At 39.4% G+C, this 18,945-nt stretch overlaps 1 protein-coding gene across 8 annotated transcripts in view; it reads right to left on the reverse strand.

Moving 5' to 3' along the window:
* The window catches only part of abhd18 (abhydrolase domain containing 18), a 98,952-nt gene that overhangs the window by 10,690 nt on the left and 69,317 nt on the right, over nucleotides 1–18,945 (reverse strand). For all 8 annotated transcript variants that reach the window (XR_015753332.1, XR_015753333.1, XM_087980083.1 and 5 more), the window contains 2 exons: nucleotides 10,830–10,931; nucleotides 3,579–3,954 (listed from right to left, as the gene is read on the reverse strand). Coding sequence is in view for 6 of the 8 variants with exons in the window: in XM_087980083.1 (XP_087836209.1) it covers nucleotides 3,579–3,954; nucleotides 10,830–10,931 (478 nt within the window). In the remaining 2 variants the exon portion in view is untranslated. The remainder of the gene's footprint in view (nucleotides 1–3,578; nucleotides 3,955–10,829; nucleotides 10,932–18,945) is intronic.

The raw sequence follows: 18,945 nt of genomic DNA on the forward strand, positions 1-18,945 counted from the left end.
CAGATTAAAGAACAAAAGTAACAGTTCAACCAGATGCAAATGGGTTGGTTCAAAAACATGGGGCTCAATGGATAGTGATCACAACAAAATGGTGGTTTAAACTTTGGTAGAGGAATTATGGAACCGGAAAACTAAGGAACTTAATTATAGAAGGCAAGCAAAAGGTTGAAATTGAGTAAGAAACCTTATTAAACGAAGGGAAAGAACAAGAGTCATCATAAACACAAACACGTAATTAAAAAGATAGTCAAATAAGACATACAAAGACTTATGATGAAAGGAGCCATGTTATATTTGAGTGTAAGGGAATGGCCATAACTCTCACAAATAAATTTTCCGAGGAATATGAAAGTGAAACTGTAGGACTCAAAATGAATGTGGTCGAACTATACAGTGATAAAAATCTAAATCAAACTAATAACAAAGTTCAGCATTAAAAATACAAAAATCACCAGGTCAATGCCCATGCATCTCAACACTTCAGGAAGTTGGCAAATACATGGTAAGAGGCTTAAGTGCAATGTTTCAAACAGCTTTGCAAACAGGAAATGGGCCCAAGAAAAATCTACAGAACAGAGAAGATTGTTTAAGATAAGCCTGAAAACAGTCGATCAGCCTTTTACTTATACTTTGCCTATAGTAGTTATTTTAATTAACGTGTTCAGGCATGTTACGATACGCTTTTGCAGCAGGTGAGACTTGGGCCAAGGCCTTCTGGCCCAGAGGCAAAGAAGTAGAAAGGCAACCACTCTGCAACAAGAGTTCATTAGCAGTGGAATCACTGAAGTCAAATGAGTGAACAATCAGAAGTATTAGCGAATTGGGAATCATCCATTTTGACTTTTAAAGGTTGGGTAAGGCTTGGCTAATTGAAATTTTGAAGAAACCACAATATGCTGATAAAGAGAATGCAGTAACTTTTCACAGGGTGTTTGCTTAAGTGTCACACAAGAGATATTATGTGAGCAAAAGTGTCTGCTTTATTCTATAGTGGCTGTCATTTATAATACCAGTTGTTGCCCATCCCTAATTTGCTGCAACTGAGTGACTTAATTGGCTATTTAATCAGACTGTTAAGGATCAATTACAATGCTGAGAGTCTGCAATTCAGGCCAGACTAGGTACAGACAGCAGATTTATGAACAATTTTAGGGATTCAGCAGTTTCAATTTCTTTCAATTCCAGATATATTAATTGAATTTATTATGAAATGTTAATCCACTATCTGCCACATTGGGATATGAACCCATATCTTCAGAACATTATCCCAGATATCTGGATTACTGGTCCAGTAACATTACTACAACAGCTTTAGGTGGGGGATAGAAAATAAAGAGTACGTGTAAATTCATGTTTTTAGATACTAGATTACGGTTTGTGAAATGCTACGAAATGCTAGTGAAACATCTTTTGTTTTCCATTTAAGAAATTTACAAATGCACACGTGTCATAATGATAAAGTTAATGCAAAGTGATAGTCTCTAATGGTAAAACAATTCAGAATACAAAGGACAAAGATCTAGGAGGTGGTGTAGACACATGGATCTTCAAAGAGGAATGTAACAGAAAAATCATAAAAAGCAATGGGATGATTATTAAACAAGGATACAGCACTGATTATCAAAACAAAGTAATTCATTTGAATTTTTAAAAGACAATAAAAACAGATTTCAGTACACGTAGTTCTTCCACAACGCGATAGTCGTGTTATAGAGTCATAGAGATGTACTGCATGGTCTTTGCAACCCCGCATTATAGAAAATTTGCGCTTTAGAAACTCACTTAAAATGTTGGCAATGTAATCACGTTACAGCTAACGCACGTTTTAAAAGTTCGTGCTTTAGAAAGTGTCCCATATTCATCAGTCATAGCAAATTCGTGTTAATGAAACGTGCATTATAGCAGAACGATTTGTATTGCAAGCTGTTGTAGTATTTCATGATAGTGGTGCTCTGCAATTGTTTTCTCACCGTGACTCCATTGCAAGGTTTGAAATCATCATGACCCTTCAACAAGAATCATGTAAGTGAGGGCAGGGACCTATGAGTGAACAGGGGCAGGGCTCAGAGGGAGGTTGAAAGTGTGGGAGCTCCTAAGAGTAGGAGGATGGCTGCTGTAGCTAGAGTGGTAGTCCACTAGTCTTTACTGCCTCAGAATTCAACTGCAAAACTTGCGCTTGTGACTGCACTTGGAATCTTGACATTTCCTTAAAAGCTGTGCATTACAGGGTACAACAGTAATTAACCATAATTACCCTAAGAATAAGAGATTATATTTTTTGATAAATAAATGATTGAAAATTGAGAGGTATTTCTCTGTAAGGAAGATGGAGGAAGGGGCAAATAGAAGATGCTAAATTTATGGAAGTATTCAGGAGGCTTGAAGTCAAAATCAGAATTTGTCAGCAAATCATTAATGGGACTATAGACTCTGCTATCATTGTAAGAACAAAAGATAGATATCACAAGAAAATGTTCTTGTTATTGGACTGTGGGATTCTATACCATGAATGATAATTAAAATAGATTACTAAATTAAAAATGTACTAGGTAAGTGCTGAAATGAAAAATATAAATTCATACATTGTAATAAATAAAATATGCTCAAATGATGCCTTTTATTAAAGCTACAATGGTGGAGACGAATGCACTTGACTGATGTTAAAATTGGTGACAAAGGATTACCTACTGTAACAGTCAAACAGAGTTTACAAAGCAACAAAAAAAACCAGCTGATTAGCAAGAATAAGGATTGTAATTATTTCCTACAAATGCAGTTCTTTTGTGTTCGCCCTTCCCTGTAGAGGTTAGTTCCATGCGAGAGAGTACATACAAGTTCAGACCTTTGTCAATGCAATCTCAAGTTGAGCAATATGTAAATACAGATGGGGACAAATCCACCATTTAATTCATTTCTTGTCCAGTATCCTCTGCTACTTTCCCAGGGGAAATAAATTCTGCCTCTAAAACAGCAAATTACTCTGATATCAACCTTCTGACATTGGTCACAAAGATGTGAATCATGTTCATGCATAGAGTTCTAAAAAACAGGTATGCATTAGCTATTACAGAGCCCAAAAAGAAAGATACTCCAAATCTTTGAAAGCTTCATTTAAGTTCTTTTTTTCAATTCTATCCAATATTCTTTGGAGAAGTGACTGATGCAAATTTCCATGTGTACAGTCACCCTTCCAATTACCTCGACCAAAGTTGTCATTTTCCACATGTCAATTTGGACAATGATTTTAACAGACTATTCCAAAATAGAATAGAATAAAATAAAACTCTTACTGTTGAGTCAATCGTACTATGGCCAAAGAGTCATTCAAAACTACACTTCCAGCAATGATGGGATCAGCAATTCAAGCTGCATGAGAAACATTTCCTTTCTGACATAAAGACCACCTATAAAACCTTAACCATTACCCTTACTAAAATAAGCTAAACACATGACAAAACTACCCAATGAACTATCAGAAGAGACTCAAATGGTTCCTAAACAATGAGACACAATGCCATAATTAGGTAGATTACACCACTTTGTACATATTTTGAATTTCATTGAAAAGTTTAAATTACCTGAGAAATTTCCAATGTGTGTACATTCATCCATAACTCCTTTCATGAAGAGTATAGATTCTCGTGCTAGGGAGGCCTTCCTTTTGTCCATCTTTAACAGTTCATGCTTTACACTGGATGAATACTTGCTAATATTTGTTGATGACATTTGGTGATTTAGGCAACCTGTGTCTGAAGTACCTTCAAGTAGAATTCCTTGTGTAGAGGCATTTAAGGCAGCAGTGTCTGTACTGAACCGAGTAACTGTGGCAGTCCTCATCATTTCTCTCTTGACATTTAAATCTAACATGCCTGTGGCGAGATCACAATGATCCAAGTTTTCAAAGGTTGATGAGGAGTTCTTCACAAAATCCTGGCCCATTTTAAAGGAATCTGCCTAAATATAAAATACTTAAAATTTAGAAATAATTTAAAAAGCATTCTGATATATTCTGATATTCTCCTTTCTCTCCCCAATCTCCAAAACAGGTAGTTAAGAATCTGAATCTTATACTGTGATCATTAGAATAATCCCAACCAAATTTTTTTCCAAACTAGGAACGCAGAGGTCAATTGTAACATTTTAAAATCTTGCCGACTAGGTGAGCATTTACTTGTCATTTACCAACTGTGACTATGATGTCTGGGAACATTCAGTTCTACATGGTTTACTTATGTACCACAGAGTATCTATGCACAACCTGGAAAATGGAATAATTTTCCTCCCAATCATTACCCTTTTTATATTATCCCTACAAAGGATACTTTTCTGAAAGACTTTGAGTGTAAATACTGTAATGAACTATCTTTTATATGGTTATTGGTCTTACAATAAAAAAAAAGCAAGATCAGCCAACATCTGAACAACTCAGTCACAATTCAGTGAACATGATTTGAAGAGGTTAGGCAAATCTGGAAGTCAGTCTGTGATTCAAATTGTTGTACAATTAGAGCTCTTTCTCCTCACTTTAGATGTCCCATTTCACCTCCCAGTTCCTTAATCATCATTTTACAGCTGTAATAGGAGTTAATGGGAACTTAGTCTGGTGTAAAGCTTGTCAACAGCTCACACAAAACCAACTTCATGGTCAGCTGACAAAAGGTGTAATTTAGCAGGACAAGACCAGTCTCCAAGTTCAACTTTCCTTAAACAGGAATGCCTCGTAGTGCCCATTACTTCATCTGAAAGCCGACATAAAGTCAGCAAGCTACCCACTATGTCCAAGGCTGAATTTAAGTAAATAACTATTCCTTGATATTAAAACTAGAAATTCAAACTCATTCAACAGAAGGATGAATGAAGGATGAATGAACTCAGCATGACACAGGGTCATGATGTCATTCAAATAATTTATGATCATGTCTTTTGTTCTACGTGGATGAATGTTTTAAAAACAGATGTCACTTACTTCCCCCTAGGAACAAATAAGCACAGCAAGTTACATCTCTCACTTACTAGCAGCTGATTTTTGACCATCAAGATGCTGTCATTTTAAGAGGAAGGGACTTGCAGACGATACGTTTTGCTTTAAGAGTAACACCAGAAAGGGACAGCAAATAGGATATATTTATCAGAATCAGGTAGACAAATTGTTTTTTCTACTAATGCTGGAAAAGTGTTTTGTGTGAAATTTCAATATCTAAGACCTATGTAAATCAGCAAATTAATTGGGAAATTAAGATATTGGAACTGGTTGAACACTTGTAAGAAAGGATAGATGTAACAAAGCAATTACAGGATTATTCCTCCTGGCTGGTCTCTCACATTGTGCCTTCTTTAAATTTGAGGTTGCGCACAATTTTGCTGCCTATGAATGACTCTCACCAAACTTTGCTCTCCTATCAGCCATTTGCTTGCTTGCAAGACAAATGTATTGATTTTGAAACTTACATCCTGATTTTCAAATGACTCAATGGCCTCATCCCACTCCATCTCTATAAATCTCCTCTAGCCCCACAAAACTCAATGTCTGCACCCCTCTAATTCTGGCCTAATTTTAATTGCTCCATCATTACTGGCTGTGCCTTCAGTTGCCTAGGCTGCAGGATTACCCCACCATCTTGTTTTTCTCCCTGAAGACAATTCTTAAAGTCTACTACACCTTTTACTAAACTATTGATCATCTCACCAAATATATTGGCTTGATGTCACACTTTGCTTTATAATTATCCTATAACATCCTAGATGTTTTATGACATTAACAGTGTTATAAGTTGTGTACATTTTGAGGTAATAAGATCAACTTGACAGACTTTAAGATAATTTGGACAGGTATAAAGGATGTAATGGAATTCCTGTCGTGAAAAGATAAACTATAAAATCACTTTGTACATATCTAGGGGAATCACAGGTGTCAAAAACAAGTTAAAAAGGCTTGTTATATTGGATAACACAATTACAGATTTGAAGCAAGGCATACAATTCAAAACAAAAGTCTGCTTTTCTAATATCATGACTAAAAATGATAATTTTATTAAGGCAATGCATGGTTCATTATTTTGTTCAATGATAACTGAGATATATTAAACACTCAAATTGATGCACAGCATGTTACTTGTCATTTTTTGCGATTTAATGTTACAAGACAGCTTAAAACAACCCAAGGGCTCATGCCCGAAACGTCAATTCTCCTGCTCCTTGGATGCTGCCTGACCTGCTGCGCTTTTCCAGCAACACATTTTCAGCTCTGATCTCCAACATCTGCAGTCCTCACTTTCTCCTCTATGTACAAAGTTAAGCAGTCAAATCCTACAATTAACTCAATTATAATTCAGGACAATTCTTGCCACTTTTGCTTTGACTGCAGACTGCATTTTTCACAAGGAAAGCAGGAGCAATGTATTGCAGAATTAACCACACAGCCTTGTATCACCAAGCTATGCAAATTAAGTCACACAAAATGTTCACTGTACATTCCTAATCTTTAGTAAGTAGGAAGACAGCATAGCCTGGCCAAGTAATTCAAGCTAAAGCTACAAACAGAAGCCAAACTAATGTACTGGAAGTATGATCACTGCTGTGATTAGCAGAAATGCTTCAACTTGTAATGTCTGATGAACAGCAATGAAATTACTGAAACTATGATGTGTTGCTTTATGAAGTTGATGAGAGACATACATTGGGGAAAACTGCCAGGAAAACTTCCTTTCTACTCAGCAAATAGTGACATGGGATTTTTTACAATAGCCTGAGTGAGCAGAAAAGGCCTCAAATTAGTCTCACGCACTTTGTACTACTCTAATGTGACAACTTAGATCATGTCTTCAGTTTAAGAATGAAGTTGAATCTTTGACCTTCTGACCCAGAGGTCAGAATCTCCATTACCAAAATAATTTGTTTGAATTTGTAAATCAAATGTCTGCTTGAAACATCTCTACACCTACACAACTCTTTCTAACCACCGTAACATTGAATTAAGTAGTTATACAGAGGAACATTGATTATCCGGCATTCAATTATCCAAATTTTGGATTATCCGGCAAGACTGCAAGGTCCTGATACTTGGCTAAACTATGTTGTCCGGCATTCGATTATCCGGAATTAGATTAATCAAATGAAACACTCCCTGCCCGTGTCCTTTGGATAATTGAGGGTCCTTTATATTTTGTAAAATCAGCATTCAAAAAACACTACACAAATCTCATTAGATAAACTCAGAAAATGCAGAAGAAACTCAGCAAGTCTGGCAGCATCTGTGAAGAAAGAAACAGCATTAAGATGTTTTGAGTCCGATATGACTTCTTCAGAACTGAAGGAAGTTGAGAAATGATGGATTCTAAAGTTTCTCTCTTTACAAGTGCTGTCAGAACTGACTTTCTCCAACAATTTGTTTTTATTTCAGATCTCTATCATCTGCAGTACTTTGCCTTTAGTCATACAATAATCCTCTCACTACATTTGAAGCAGAAGATAGTTCTTTCAATGACATCAAGAGTCACAGTTCCGAGGGGTGGCAAACACACAAAGACTAACACTCCAGTCTATGACAGGAGATTCCAATCTAGGCTCCTTCAGAAATATGAACTGTACTTTAAATCTGACTGGTCTGTCATAGTGCAGAACAGTCGATGGAAGGCAAATTACGCCACCCTTTTCACAGCCATTAGCTGCTGTATTCTGTGATTTTAAATGCTCAGCATCACAGATTACCACTTTGACAGCTCCTGCAAAAGGATATGATAAGTGTAAGGTTCGGTGCAAGCAGGGTCGACTAGGTAGGTCATGGAATGTGTGCAGGCAGAAAGGAACCTAGGGTGTTGTGTCATGTGGAGAAATGGGTAGGGTGTTGATATTGGAGTTGAGGGTGGGGTCTCATCCCAGGGAGGGCAGGAGTTTGGGTCTGGTTGCAGGAATTGTTGAGTTCTGGGGTGCAAGAGTGGGGTGTCACCCAGTGTTGGGGGTGAGTGGGGATAAGGGTGGACAAAGTTAAAAAATCACACAACACCAAGTTATAGGCCAAAAGGTTTATTTGGAAATACTAGCTTCAGAGCGCTCTGAAAGTGAGTACTCCCAAATAAACCTGTTGGACTATAACCTGGTGTTGTGAGATTTTTAACTTTGTCCACCCCAGTCTAACACCGGCACCTCCACATCGGGGATAAGGGTGTCAGGTCCTGACTAACTAGCCACCAGAAAAGCTGCATCAATATTTTAATCATTTAAGTGGGTTGAGCTGAATAAAAGTCTTTGCTCTCTTGAATAATGTGTTCTAGATCAAACAGAAAAAAAATCTATTTTGGACCATCTGTCTGGCATAATTGTCCCTTAATGGTTAAAATAATTCATACATCATGCGGTATTTTACCTTGGAACCAAACTTGGTCATATTGTCACTTCAGACTGAAGATTCTAGCTAAGAAAATCTCACTTCATGAAAAATAACATGCGAGCTGCATCAATCTTTGAATCACAGCTCAGTGCTCTCCAAAGTTAGTGGCAATTCTCCATAAGCTATTTATTTCGTGCCCTCAGGCTCCAAGGCAAGACTTTAAAATACATTGGAAACAGTAAGGTCTGCAGATGCTGGAGATCAGAGTTGAGAGGGTGTTGGTGGAAAAGCACAGCAGGTCAGGCAGCACCAACCTCCGCATAAATCGCATCATCCGCCGACATTTCTGCCACCTACAAATGGACCCCACCTCAGGGATATATTTCCCTCCCCACCCCTATCTGCTTTCTGCAAAGACCATTCCCTCTGCGACTACCTCATCAGGTCCATGCTCCCAACAAGCCACCCTCCCCTCCTGGCACGTTCCCCTGCCACCGCAAGAATTTCAAAACCTGCGCCCACATCTCCTCCCTTACCTCTGTCCAAGGCCCCAAAGGAGCCTTCCACATCCATCAAAGTTTCACCTGCACTTCCACATGTCACTTATTGCATCTGTTGCTCCCGATGCAATCTCCTCTACATTGGGGAGACTGGATGCCTTCTTGCACAGCGCTTTAGAAAACATCTCCCAGACACCCGCACCCATCAACCCCACCACCCCGTGGCCGAACGTTTCAACTCCCCCTCCCACTCTGCCAAGGACATGCAGATCCTGGGCCTCCTCCATCGCCATTCCCTGACCACCCAACGTCAGGAGGAAGAACACCTTATCTTCAGCCTCGCGACCCTTCAATCCCAGGGCACCAATGTGGACTTCACCAGTTTCCTCATTTCCCCTCCCCCCACCTTACCCCAGTTCCAACCTTCCAGCTCAGCACTGCCCTCATGAGCTGTCCCACCTATAAGTCTTCCTTACCACTTATCTGCTCCACCCTTCTCTCCGACCTATCACCTTTACTCCCACCTTCATCCACCTAAGCTACCTTCTCCCCAGCCCCACCCTCCTCCCATTTATCTCTCCACCCCGAGGCTTCCAGCCTCATTCCTGATGAAGGGCTCCTGCACAAAACGTCGATTTTCCTGCTCCTTTGATGTTGCCTGACCTCCTGTGCTTTTCCAGCAACACACACTCAACTTTAAAATACATTGGCCTAACTAATAATAGTAAACAAAAATTATAAATACTTTCCAGGTATCATATTTCATATTCAATCATAAAATCCCAACAGTGTGGATGCAGGCCATTTCATCTACCAACCCTCTGAACAGCATCCAACCCAGACTCAACCCCCTCTACCCTATCTCTGTAACCATGCATTTCCTATGTCCAATCCACCTAACCTGCACACCTTTGGAATACAAAAGGAACTTTCTCATCTTGCCAAAGATTCTGCTCCAAATTACCTTGAACTTGTTTTCTCTTTTTACTGACTCTTCTGCCACTTGAAATAGTTTATCATTATCTCGTTTATTAACACCCCTTAGGATTTTGAACTCTTGCTTTACATTTTTTTTCACAACAACCATTAAAACAAAACATTGTCTTTGCTCCCAAGTGATTTTACAAGGTTCCAAAATCACTACAACTGTCATGAGGCTCTCCTGCTTCACTAGCAAGTGGCACCTGGCACGCTCTAAGGCAGCATAACCACTAAAAGTACACTGTGATAAGAGTACTAGCACAGACCTTTTGACCCATTGCTACTTAGCACCAGGTACAGCATAACAATTAGCTTGATGGGCTTCCCTTAAATCACAACTTCAGTAGTTTTGACTATGTATTAGCTATGAACATATTAGCAAAAGACAATATATTCAGAATATTGGCATAAATTAATTTGCTCCAATGGCTGAATAAATGCATCCATTATGAAAGCATAAAACAAGTCTGACTGATATATTGAATGTATGCTGGCAGCTACATCAATACATGTACAGCTGGCCAACATATCATGGGCCTAAACAAAATGCTGTTCATCCGAGTTTCTATGAGTGATGAGTGGTAGAAATCACTAATAATTCATCAACCCATTTCTTTTCAGTACCAAAAGCCATTAATTGCTTCACTTATTTTGAGATGTTAAAATGACAGTTCATGATAGGAAAGGAAAGAATAAATTGGTGACCTGACAATAAGTACTTACTTCTGAGGTAATACCGATTAGCTACGTTGGTTTGATTATATCAAAATATACTGCTCACAAAACGACTAAACAATTATATTAATGAGAGACAGTTGAAACTAGAGGCTTCAGATTAATAGATCTTCAGTTTCAGTTTTTACAGGGGCAGTATTATAGGAGGATTTTAATCATCAAATGACATGCCACCCATGGAAAATCTTTAAATATAATTTTAGTATAATTTGAAATAACACCATGGTACAAAGGCAATAAACATATTCAGCACAGTAATATATAGCACATTAAAAACTAAAACTTACTCCACAGTACTCCAGCAGTCTGATAATTTCTTCTTCATAAACAGTTTCAGTGGCATACTGCTTTTCCAGCTCTCTCCAGTTCACAGCTTTACTTAAAACACCCTGTGAATTGTAATAATATTAAAATAAACAACATTTCATGTACCTATACTAAATACTTTAAAGGACTGCAGCTACACTTTCTATTTCAACAGAATAAATTAATTTCCCATTATTCTCAGACCAGAGAGAAACCAACACTATCTGCACGATGTGTAAAATATCATTAAACATCACACACTTTCACATTGAAAAATAATTTGTTTACAACACATACATAATAAACAGCTGCTTGGTAGTACAGATTTGAATACTAAAAGTAATCGTGCACAATAACCCTGGCACATATAATAATGCTTCGCTTTAATGTGGGTAAACTAATGGAGCTTTCGGTCTCATTGAGTTTTGTAGTTTTCATTTTAATGTTGCTTCCCTTATGATGGGTGCCATTTTGATGCTGTCTCTCCTGCTCTCTAACTTGAGACTGATCCCCGTGCTCCACCTTCCAATGTGCAGCCTTCCTCTGTGCCTGACCCTAACCCTTAGTTTTCAGCCTCTCCTATGAGGCAGGAGGTATTGCTGCCAGAGGTCTGCACGAGGAAGTCTTTACTCACCAGGCTCCAGAACACTCACTTGAGCTGCCAAATGTCTCAGCTATGTCATAACTGCTGCAGCTTTCAGCAAGAGACTGCACTCCTCTTTGCTGCTACCAGTCTCCACGATGCACTCAAATGTGGTGAAGTTGCTCCTCTTGGACAGTTATGGGACCTTGGCCTTCCTCCTCTCCATCTAGCAGGCAGGTATTAGTCATGATTGTGCTTGGTACCTGCTCTCCATACCTGACTGTGAAGAGGATAGTCAGAAGGCATGGATCTGCAGCAGCAGGAAGCAGGACATTTGGGTAGCAGGAATGGCAGCAAGCAGGAGGTACAGTATTGTAAGAAAGATTTTCCCTTTCATATTTAAATATATTTTAAGATTTATTTAATTTACCAATGTTGGAATTTAGTAGTGTAATATATCTCAATTGACGGGGTATATATACACTTTTTCTGATAAGGAAGGCCCCATAGAACCTAACTCCAGTGTTAAACTTAAATCTTATAGAAATCAATGTTCCATTTCATTTCACTTAGAGTTGTGATTTTCAAGATCATGACCACATCTTTAAGCGAGGATTTACTGTAGCATAACCTGTTGAGGTTATTTGAAATTCAGCATTCTTCCACTTGTTCTGATTAGTGCAAAATGAAAAGCTTTGTCTATATGTCTCTCATCAACAATATTCAAATATATTAAATTTACAAACTGATGTTTGAAGATACTTTGGAGATGCCGGTGTTGGACTGGGGTGTACAAAGTTAAAAATCACAACACCAGGTTATAGTCCAACAGGTTTATTTGGAAGCATTAACTTTCAGAGCGTTGCTCCTTCATTAGGTGGCTGTAGAATAAGATTGTAAGACACAGAGGTGTTTTTCAATCTTATTCTCCACAACTGAAATGGCAAGGTGATGACATTGCCAATTTGCCGTTTATACAGATTCCCATCTTTGGACGAGTTGAAGGCATTAAAACCATAGAAGCCATTCCACCAGCCATATCTGTGTCAGCTTTAACTGGAATAATCATTTTATAATCTCACTGACTTGCTCTGTGCTAACAGCCTTCTCGTTCATTGCTTCAAATATTTATCCAAGTTTCTCCACAAAGATTAAAAGCTCTCTGCCTGAATCAATCGCTGTGATGAAGCCTCCCATGCTCACAAACTACACACTATTCTTTTCTGACCTTCCTACTACAAACTATTTTTTTAGATTAGATTACTTACAGCGTGGAAACAGGCCCTTCGGCCCAACAAGTCCACACCGACCCTCCGAAGAGCAACCCACCCAGACCCATTCCCCTATATTTACCCCTCTACCTAACACTACGGGCAATTTAGCATGGCCGAATCTGCACATTTTTAGACTGCGGGAGGAAACCGGAGCACCTGGAGGAAACCCATGCAGACACTGGGAGAATGTGCAAACTCCACACAGACAGTTGCCTGAGACGGGAATTGAACCTGGGTCTCTGGTGCCGTGAGGCAGCAGTGCTAACCACTGTGCCACCGTGCCACCCATTTTAATTGATGTCAAGTCATTGACTCCAACTAAAGAAAATACATCCTCATCAATTCTATTGAATCCCTTCACAATTTTAAAAAGCTCCTGTAATTCTTTGACTTCATTACTCAGTAAAAATAGTTTCTGCATCTCTCATCTCTCCTTGTACATACAATTGTTCATCCCTAATACCATCTTGGTAAGTCTCTATTTCACATAATTTATGGAGCTGGTAAAAAAACAAATATAAAACAACTTTAAAAGAAGCATTTGGGCAGACAAATAAACAGGGCAGGGAATAGAAGGATATGGACTATGTGCATACTGATGGGATTAGTTTAGAATGGAATCATCGTAGGCCAAAGGGCCTTTTCCTATGCTGTACTGTTCTATGTTCTATAAAATAACACACCCTGATTCACATGCAGTACACTCTTGATGAAGATTATCATTGCCTGACACTTGTGTGGTGCAAATGTGACTTGCTACTTGCCAACCCAAACCTGGATATTGACCAGATTTTGCTGCATTGAGGCATGGACTACTTCAGTATCTGGGGAGTTGCAAATGATGGTGGACATTGTTTGCTAATGTGTGCACATTGCCACCTCTGACCTCATGAAGGAAGGAAGGTCATTGATGAAGCAGTTGAAGATATTTCTACTTAAGGATTTCTTGTTAGAGATGTCCTAAAAAGTGGAGGTGATTGACCTCTAACAATCACAATCAGCTTGGTTTGTGGCAGGTATGACTCCAACATGCAGAGAAACACTCCTCTCAATTCCCAGTGATTCCAGTTTTGCAAGTATTCCTTGATGCCGCATTTGATTAAATGCGGCCTTGAAGTCAGGGGCAATTACTCTCATCTTTGGAATTCAACTCTTTTGCCATGTTTCAACTGAGACTGTAATGAGGTCAAATGCTAAGATACCCTGCAGGAACCCAAACTGAGAGTCAGTGAAAAGGTCATGTTAAGTACATACTGCTTAGTAGCATTGTTTATTATACCCTCCAACATTTGACTGATCATCAAAAGCAAACTGATGGATTGGTAATCAGTCAGGTAAGGTTTGTCCTGTTTCTTGTATATAGGACATGCACGGGCAATTTTCCATATCATCGGATATATGCCTGTGCCGAGGCTGTACTAGATTAACTTGTCTAGAAGCATGGCATGTTCTGGAGCACAAGTCCTCAGTACTATGGCTGGAATGTTGTCAGGGCCCACAGCCTTTAAGTAACCAGTACTTCCATCCATTTCTTGATGTCATGTGGAGTGAGTTGAATTGGCTGAAGACTAGGAGGCAGAGACAGGTCATACATTCATCATTTCTGACTGATGTGTTAGGCTCCTTCATTATCAAAGATAGGAATATTTGTGCAGCGACCTCCTCTAAGGAGTTATTTAATTACCACCACCATTCATGAGTAGTTCAGGCATGACTGCAGAATTATTGTGCCCTACCATTTGCTGTTTGGTACGTAAATCGTCCTGTTTTGTCATTTCACCAAGTTAATACCTCAATTTTAGGCATGCCTTGTGCTGCTCTTGGCAATCCCTCCTGTATACTTCATTGAACCAAGGCTGCTCCCTTGGCTTGATTGTAATGGTGGAGTGAGGGATAAGCTAAGGCATGAAGTTGTAGATTGCATTGGAGGACAGTTTGACTGCAGCTGATGGCCTACAGTACTTCATGGATCTGCCATCAATATTATCAGTTTACTTAATATGGTTGCCTTAGTTATAATCATTTCACAAGTTCCTCTGTAGTAACTGAGTTTTTGGGAAGAAATTAACTTCCACTATAAAAACTGACAAAGTACTGGTTTAGTGTCTCTGCCATTTGAGTTTCCCATTACCTCACCTTTTTCTTCCTCTGAAGAGCCAATGTATACTTTCACCACCCTCTTCCTTAATATATACATTTTGGAGCTTTTGGCACTAATACTTATATTTTCGGGTAGGTTCTTTTCAGAGTACATCTTAGCACTTTTGATCTTGTTTTTAGTAATCCTTGGCTGATGTTTAAAGTTCTCCCAGTCCTCTAGAGAGTCACTAACTTTTGCAGTATGATATGCCTGAGTTTTTACCTTAATGTTATCTTTGACTTCATTGTTAAGACATGGATGATTTTTCACCTTATTGCAACTCCTCTTCCTCTCAGAATTAAACATTAATTGAGAGATATTTTGTACTCCCCAAGCATTTGCCACTGTTCTTCAACCGAGCTGGCTCTAATAGGCCAAATCAGTCCTCAAAAATTTGCACAACACTAAAAATCGAGTATATGACTTTGTCTTCACTCTTTCAATCTGAATTGAACGCCAGCATGTTATGATCACTCCTTCCAAGAGGATCCTTAACTACAAGGCCATTCATCAATCCTTCCCTGTTACATAGTACCATATCTAAAGTAGCCAGTTCGCTGGTTGGCTCTCTGACATAGTGTAGGAGAAAGTGAGGACTGCAGATGCTGGAGATCAGAGCTGAAAATGTGTTGCTGAAAAAGTGCAGCAGGTCAGGCAGCATCCAGGGAACAGGAGAATCGACGTTTCGGGCATGAGCCCTTCTTCAGGAATCTTCAGGAGCCCTTCTATGACATATTGTTCTCAGAAACAATCCTTTATACACTATGAACTTTTCCCCAAGTTTGCCCTTACCAAGTTGATTAATTCACTCAATATGTAGGTTCAAATTACCATTGCGACCTTCTCACAAGCCCTCATTATTTCCTGGTTAAAGTTGCTTTGAAGGGTTTGTAAATTACACACACCAAGGGGTTTCTTCCTTTGCTTTTTATTTTCACCCAAACCGATTCAACACCATCACCCATAGTGCCAATATCATTTCTTAATACAGCCTTGATGTCATCCTTAACCAATAAAGCAATTCCATCTCCTGCTCTTTCTCGTCCATCCTTTCGGAATACTGAGTACCCTTGGATATTTAACTCCCAGTCCTGATTTTCCTGTGACCATGTTTCAGTAATCCCCACCATGTCATACCCTTTAGTCTCTATTTGTGCTGTCAGCTCATTAACTTTATTTCAAATATTACATGCATTTAGGTACAAGATTTTTAAATAAATTCTACTGATTTGTCTTTCTCTTTGAATATTTTCTTGTACACAACGCTTTCCATACTCTCCATCCTTGTTTATTAATTCTTGTTAACACTGATATGTGTGTGTGTGTGTGTGCGCGCGCACGTGTGTGTGTGTGTGTGTGTGTGTGGGGGGGGGTTGAAATAGCTGGCAATCGGAAGGTGGGGCTGATTGCAGCATACAAACCACAAATGTTCCCTGAACCAATTCCCAGGTTTGCACTCAGCATCTCCAAAGTAGAGGAGACTGCATCTGGAGCAACGGAGGCAATAAATCAGATTACGGGAAACACAAGGGAACCTCTGCTGGACTTGGAATGATTCTTTGGGGTCTTGAACGGAGGTGAGACGGCAGGTGTGAGGGTAGGTTTTGCACCTCCTGAGGCTGCAGGGGCAGGTTGCAGGTGTGGAGGAGGGGATTAGTGAGGAGTGTGGGTCTAACAAGGAAGTCACAGAGGAAACCATCCCTGCGAAAAGCAGATAGGGGTGGGAAGTGAAATATCATTTTGGTGGAAGATAATGGTCCATATTCCCAATTCCTCCACCTCCACTTTATCTGTTCCCAGGATGAGCAATTCCACTACAGGACATCCCAGATATCCTCCTAATGCAAGGACCTCAATTTCGCCTCCCCCATGATCAACAATGCCCTCAAACACATCATCTCCATTTTTTGCACCTCTGCCTTCAAACAAACCCCCCCCTCCAGTCACAACAAGGATACAGTCTCCTGGTTCTCACATTCCACCCAACTAATCTCCAAGTCCAATCCATCATCGTCTGCCACTTCTGCCGCCTGCAGTCTGACCCCACCACGAAAATGATGTTTCCCTCCCCACCCCTATCCAATTTTTACAGGGACCGTTCCGTGACTCCTCATTAGGTTTACCCTCCACAAGAAACCCCACCCCCCTCCACACCTGGAATCTTCATCTGTGGCTGCAATAGGTGCAAAACCTGCCCCCACATCTGCCATCTCACCACTGTCCCAGGCCCCAAAGAATCATACCAAGTCCAGCAGAGATTCACTTGCATTTCCTCTAAACTGATTTATTGCATCAGTTGCTCCTGATGTGGTCTCCTCTATATCAGAGCCATCGAGCACAAACATGGGAACCAGTTCAGGGAACATTTATGGTCCGTACGCTACAATCAACCCCACCATCCAGTGGCCAGCCATTTCAATTCACCCTCCCATACCCCCAACGATATATCCATTCTGGGCTTCCTTCACCATCAAAATAAGGCCACAAGCACCTGGAGGAAGAATACCTCATCTTCTGTCTCGGAAGATTACAATCATAAGGCCTTAACATAGGTTTCAACAGCTTCCAAAACCTCCTCCTCGTCCACCTCATCCTAGGCCCAGCCCTCCCTCTCCATCCCATCCCTTTCCTGACTTAAACTATCCATCTCCCTTCCCACCTAATCACTCCACCCTTTCCACTGACCAATCACAGCCACGTCCTACGTGCATCCACCTACCACCATCCCATTCACCTTTCCCCCGCCATACCATTCTCACCCTCCCCCATTTATTTTTCAGCCCCCTTCCCCTCCCTCAGTCCTGATGTAAGGTTCTGACCTGAAACGTCGACTCCCCTTCTCCTCTGATGCTGCTTGACTGCTGTACCTTTTCCAGCTCCAATCTTTATCCACTCAATTTATTCCAACTTTCAACTCATATTTTGATGTTTTATGGTTCCTTCCATCACAACGGTCATTAGATTGTTCGTGCCTGAGAAGCTAGCTGATCAAATAATTTACCTAAGTTCATATGTCACATCTAATGCACTTCTTTCATCCATGCATTGGTAATATCTTCATTAAAACACTCAACAGAACTTGCAGGAGGAACAAGAACTCGTGATATTTATTCTCTCATTAAGCCTAGGATATAGAAGCAATTACAATGCCCACACTGTACTCAAGATCAGCTAAGTCAGTCCTCGTTGTGTAATTCAATTACATGCTAAATATAGCAACTCCACCCATCAGCTGAGTTTTATGAAGAATATTTCAGTAAGTTATTTTTACTTCTGCAGCATAATTGTAAATATTTCATTTTTTTAGCCATCTACATTTCATGAAAGTTCACACAATTTAGTTGAAATACTATCCATTACAGAGATGGTTTGTTTAGGTTTTAGAGCAATCAAAATTGAAGATGACAAATTTGCTGTTTAACTTCCAGTTGCCCTGAAAATCAAACTTCCTTAAAAATTTCCACCCCCATTATCCCTTCATGGTATAACATGAAAGCATCTTTTCCATTCACTGAATTAATTCATTTGTAACAGCTTACTTTTTAATTTTTTTAAGATCCTGTCCTTTAGACTTCAAGCCTTAAACTGCTGTGCACTGCAATAGTGCTTCTTCTTCCATATTCTTCATGCAGCTCAAAGACACATTTTTTCCCCTCATCATAAATTCTCAAAGTTAACTGGTTATATCAGAAGTATTTGTAAATTAAGTTATTCAGCCAATGACTTAACCTCTGGTCACTTGAAAATGGAATCATTCTAGAACCATATTTAAGCAGGATTCAAATATGATACAATATTACTTGATTAGGTTTAACTGCATTAGAAAGCAGTCTATATGTGTCTGATACTCCTTGCTTTATAACCGTTTTATTAATTTATTCAAGTAGAATAGATGAAGAAATGCTTACGGACTTCATAATTAGTACTGTTATATTGAGCATTAAAGTATGCATATATGTAAAGAAAAATTGAAAATATTTTATTCAGAGCTTACAAGCTAAACCAAATATATAGAACAATACAGCACAGAACAAAACTTTCAGCCCTCTATCTTTATATTCACTACTGTATGTTACATGAATCAAAATTCACTTAACGGA

This window comes from Chiloscyllium plagiosum, unplaced genomic scaffold (assembly GCF_037043375.1).
Source record: "Chiloscyllium plagiosum isolate Xiang-an unplaced genomic scaffold, Cpla_swu_hap1 HiC_scaffold_36, whole genome shotgun sequence".
NCBI classification, from domain to species: Eukaryota; Metazoa; Chordata; class Chondrichthyes; order Orectolobiformes; family Hemiscylliidae; genus Chiloscyllium; species Chiloscyllium plagiosum.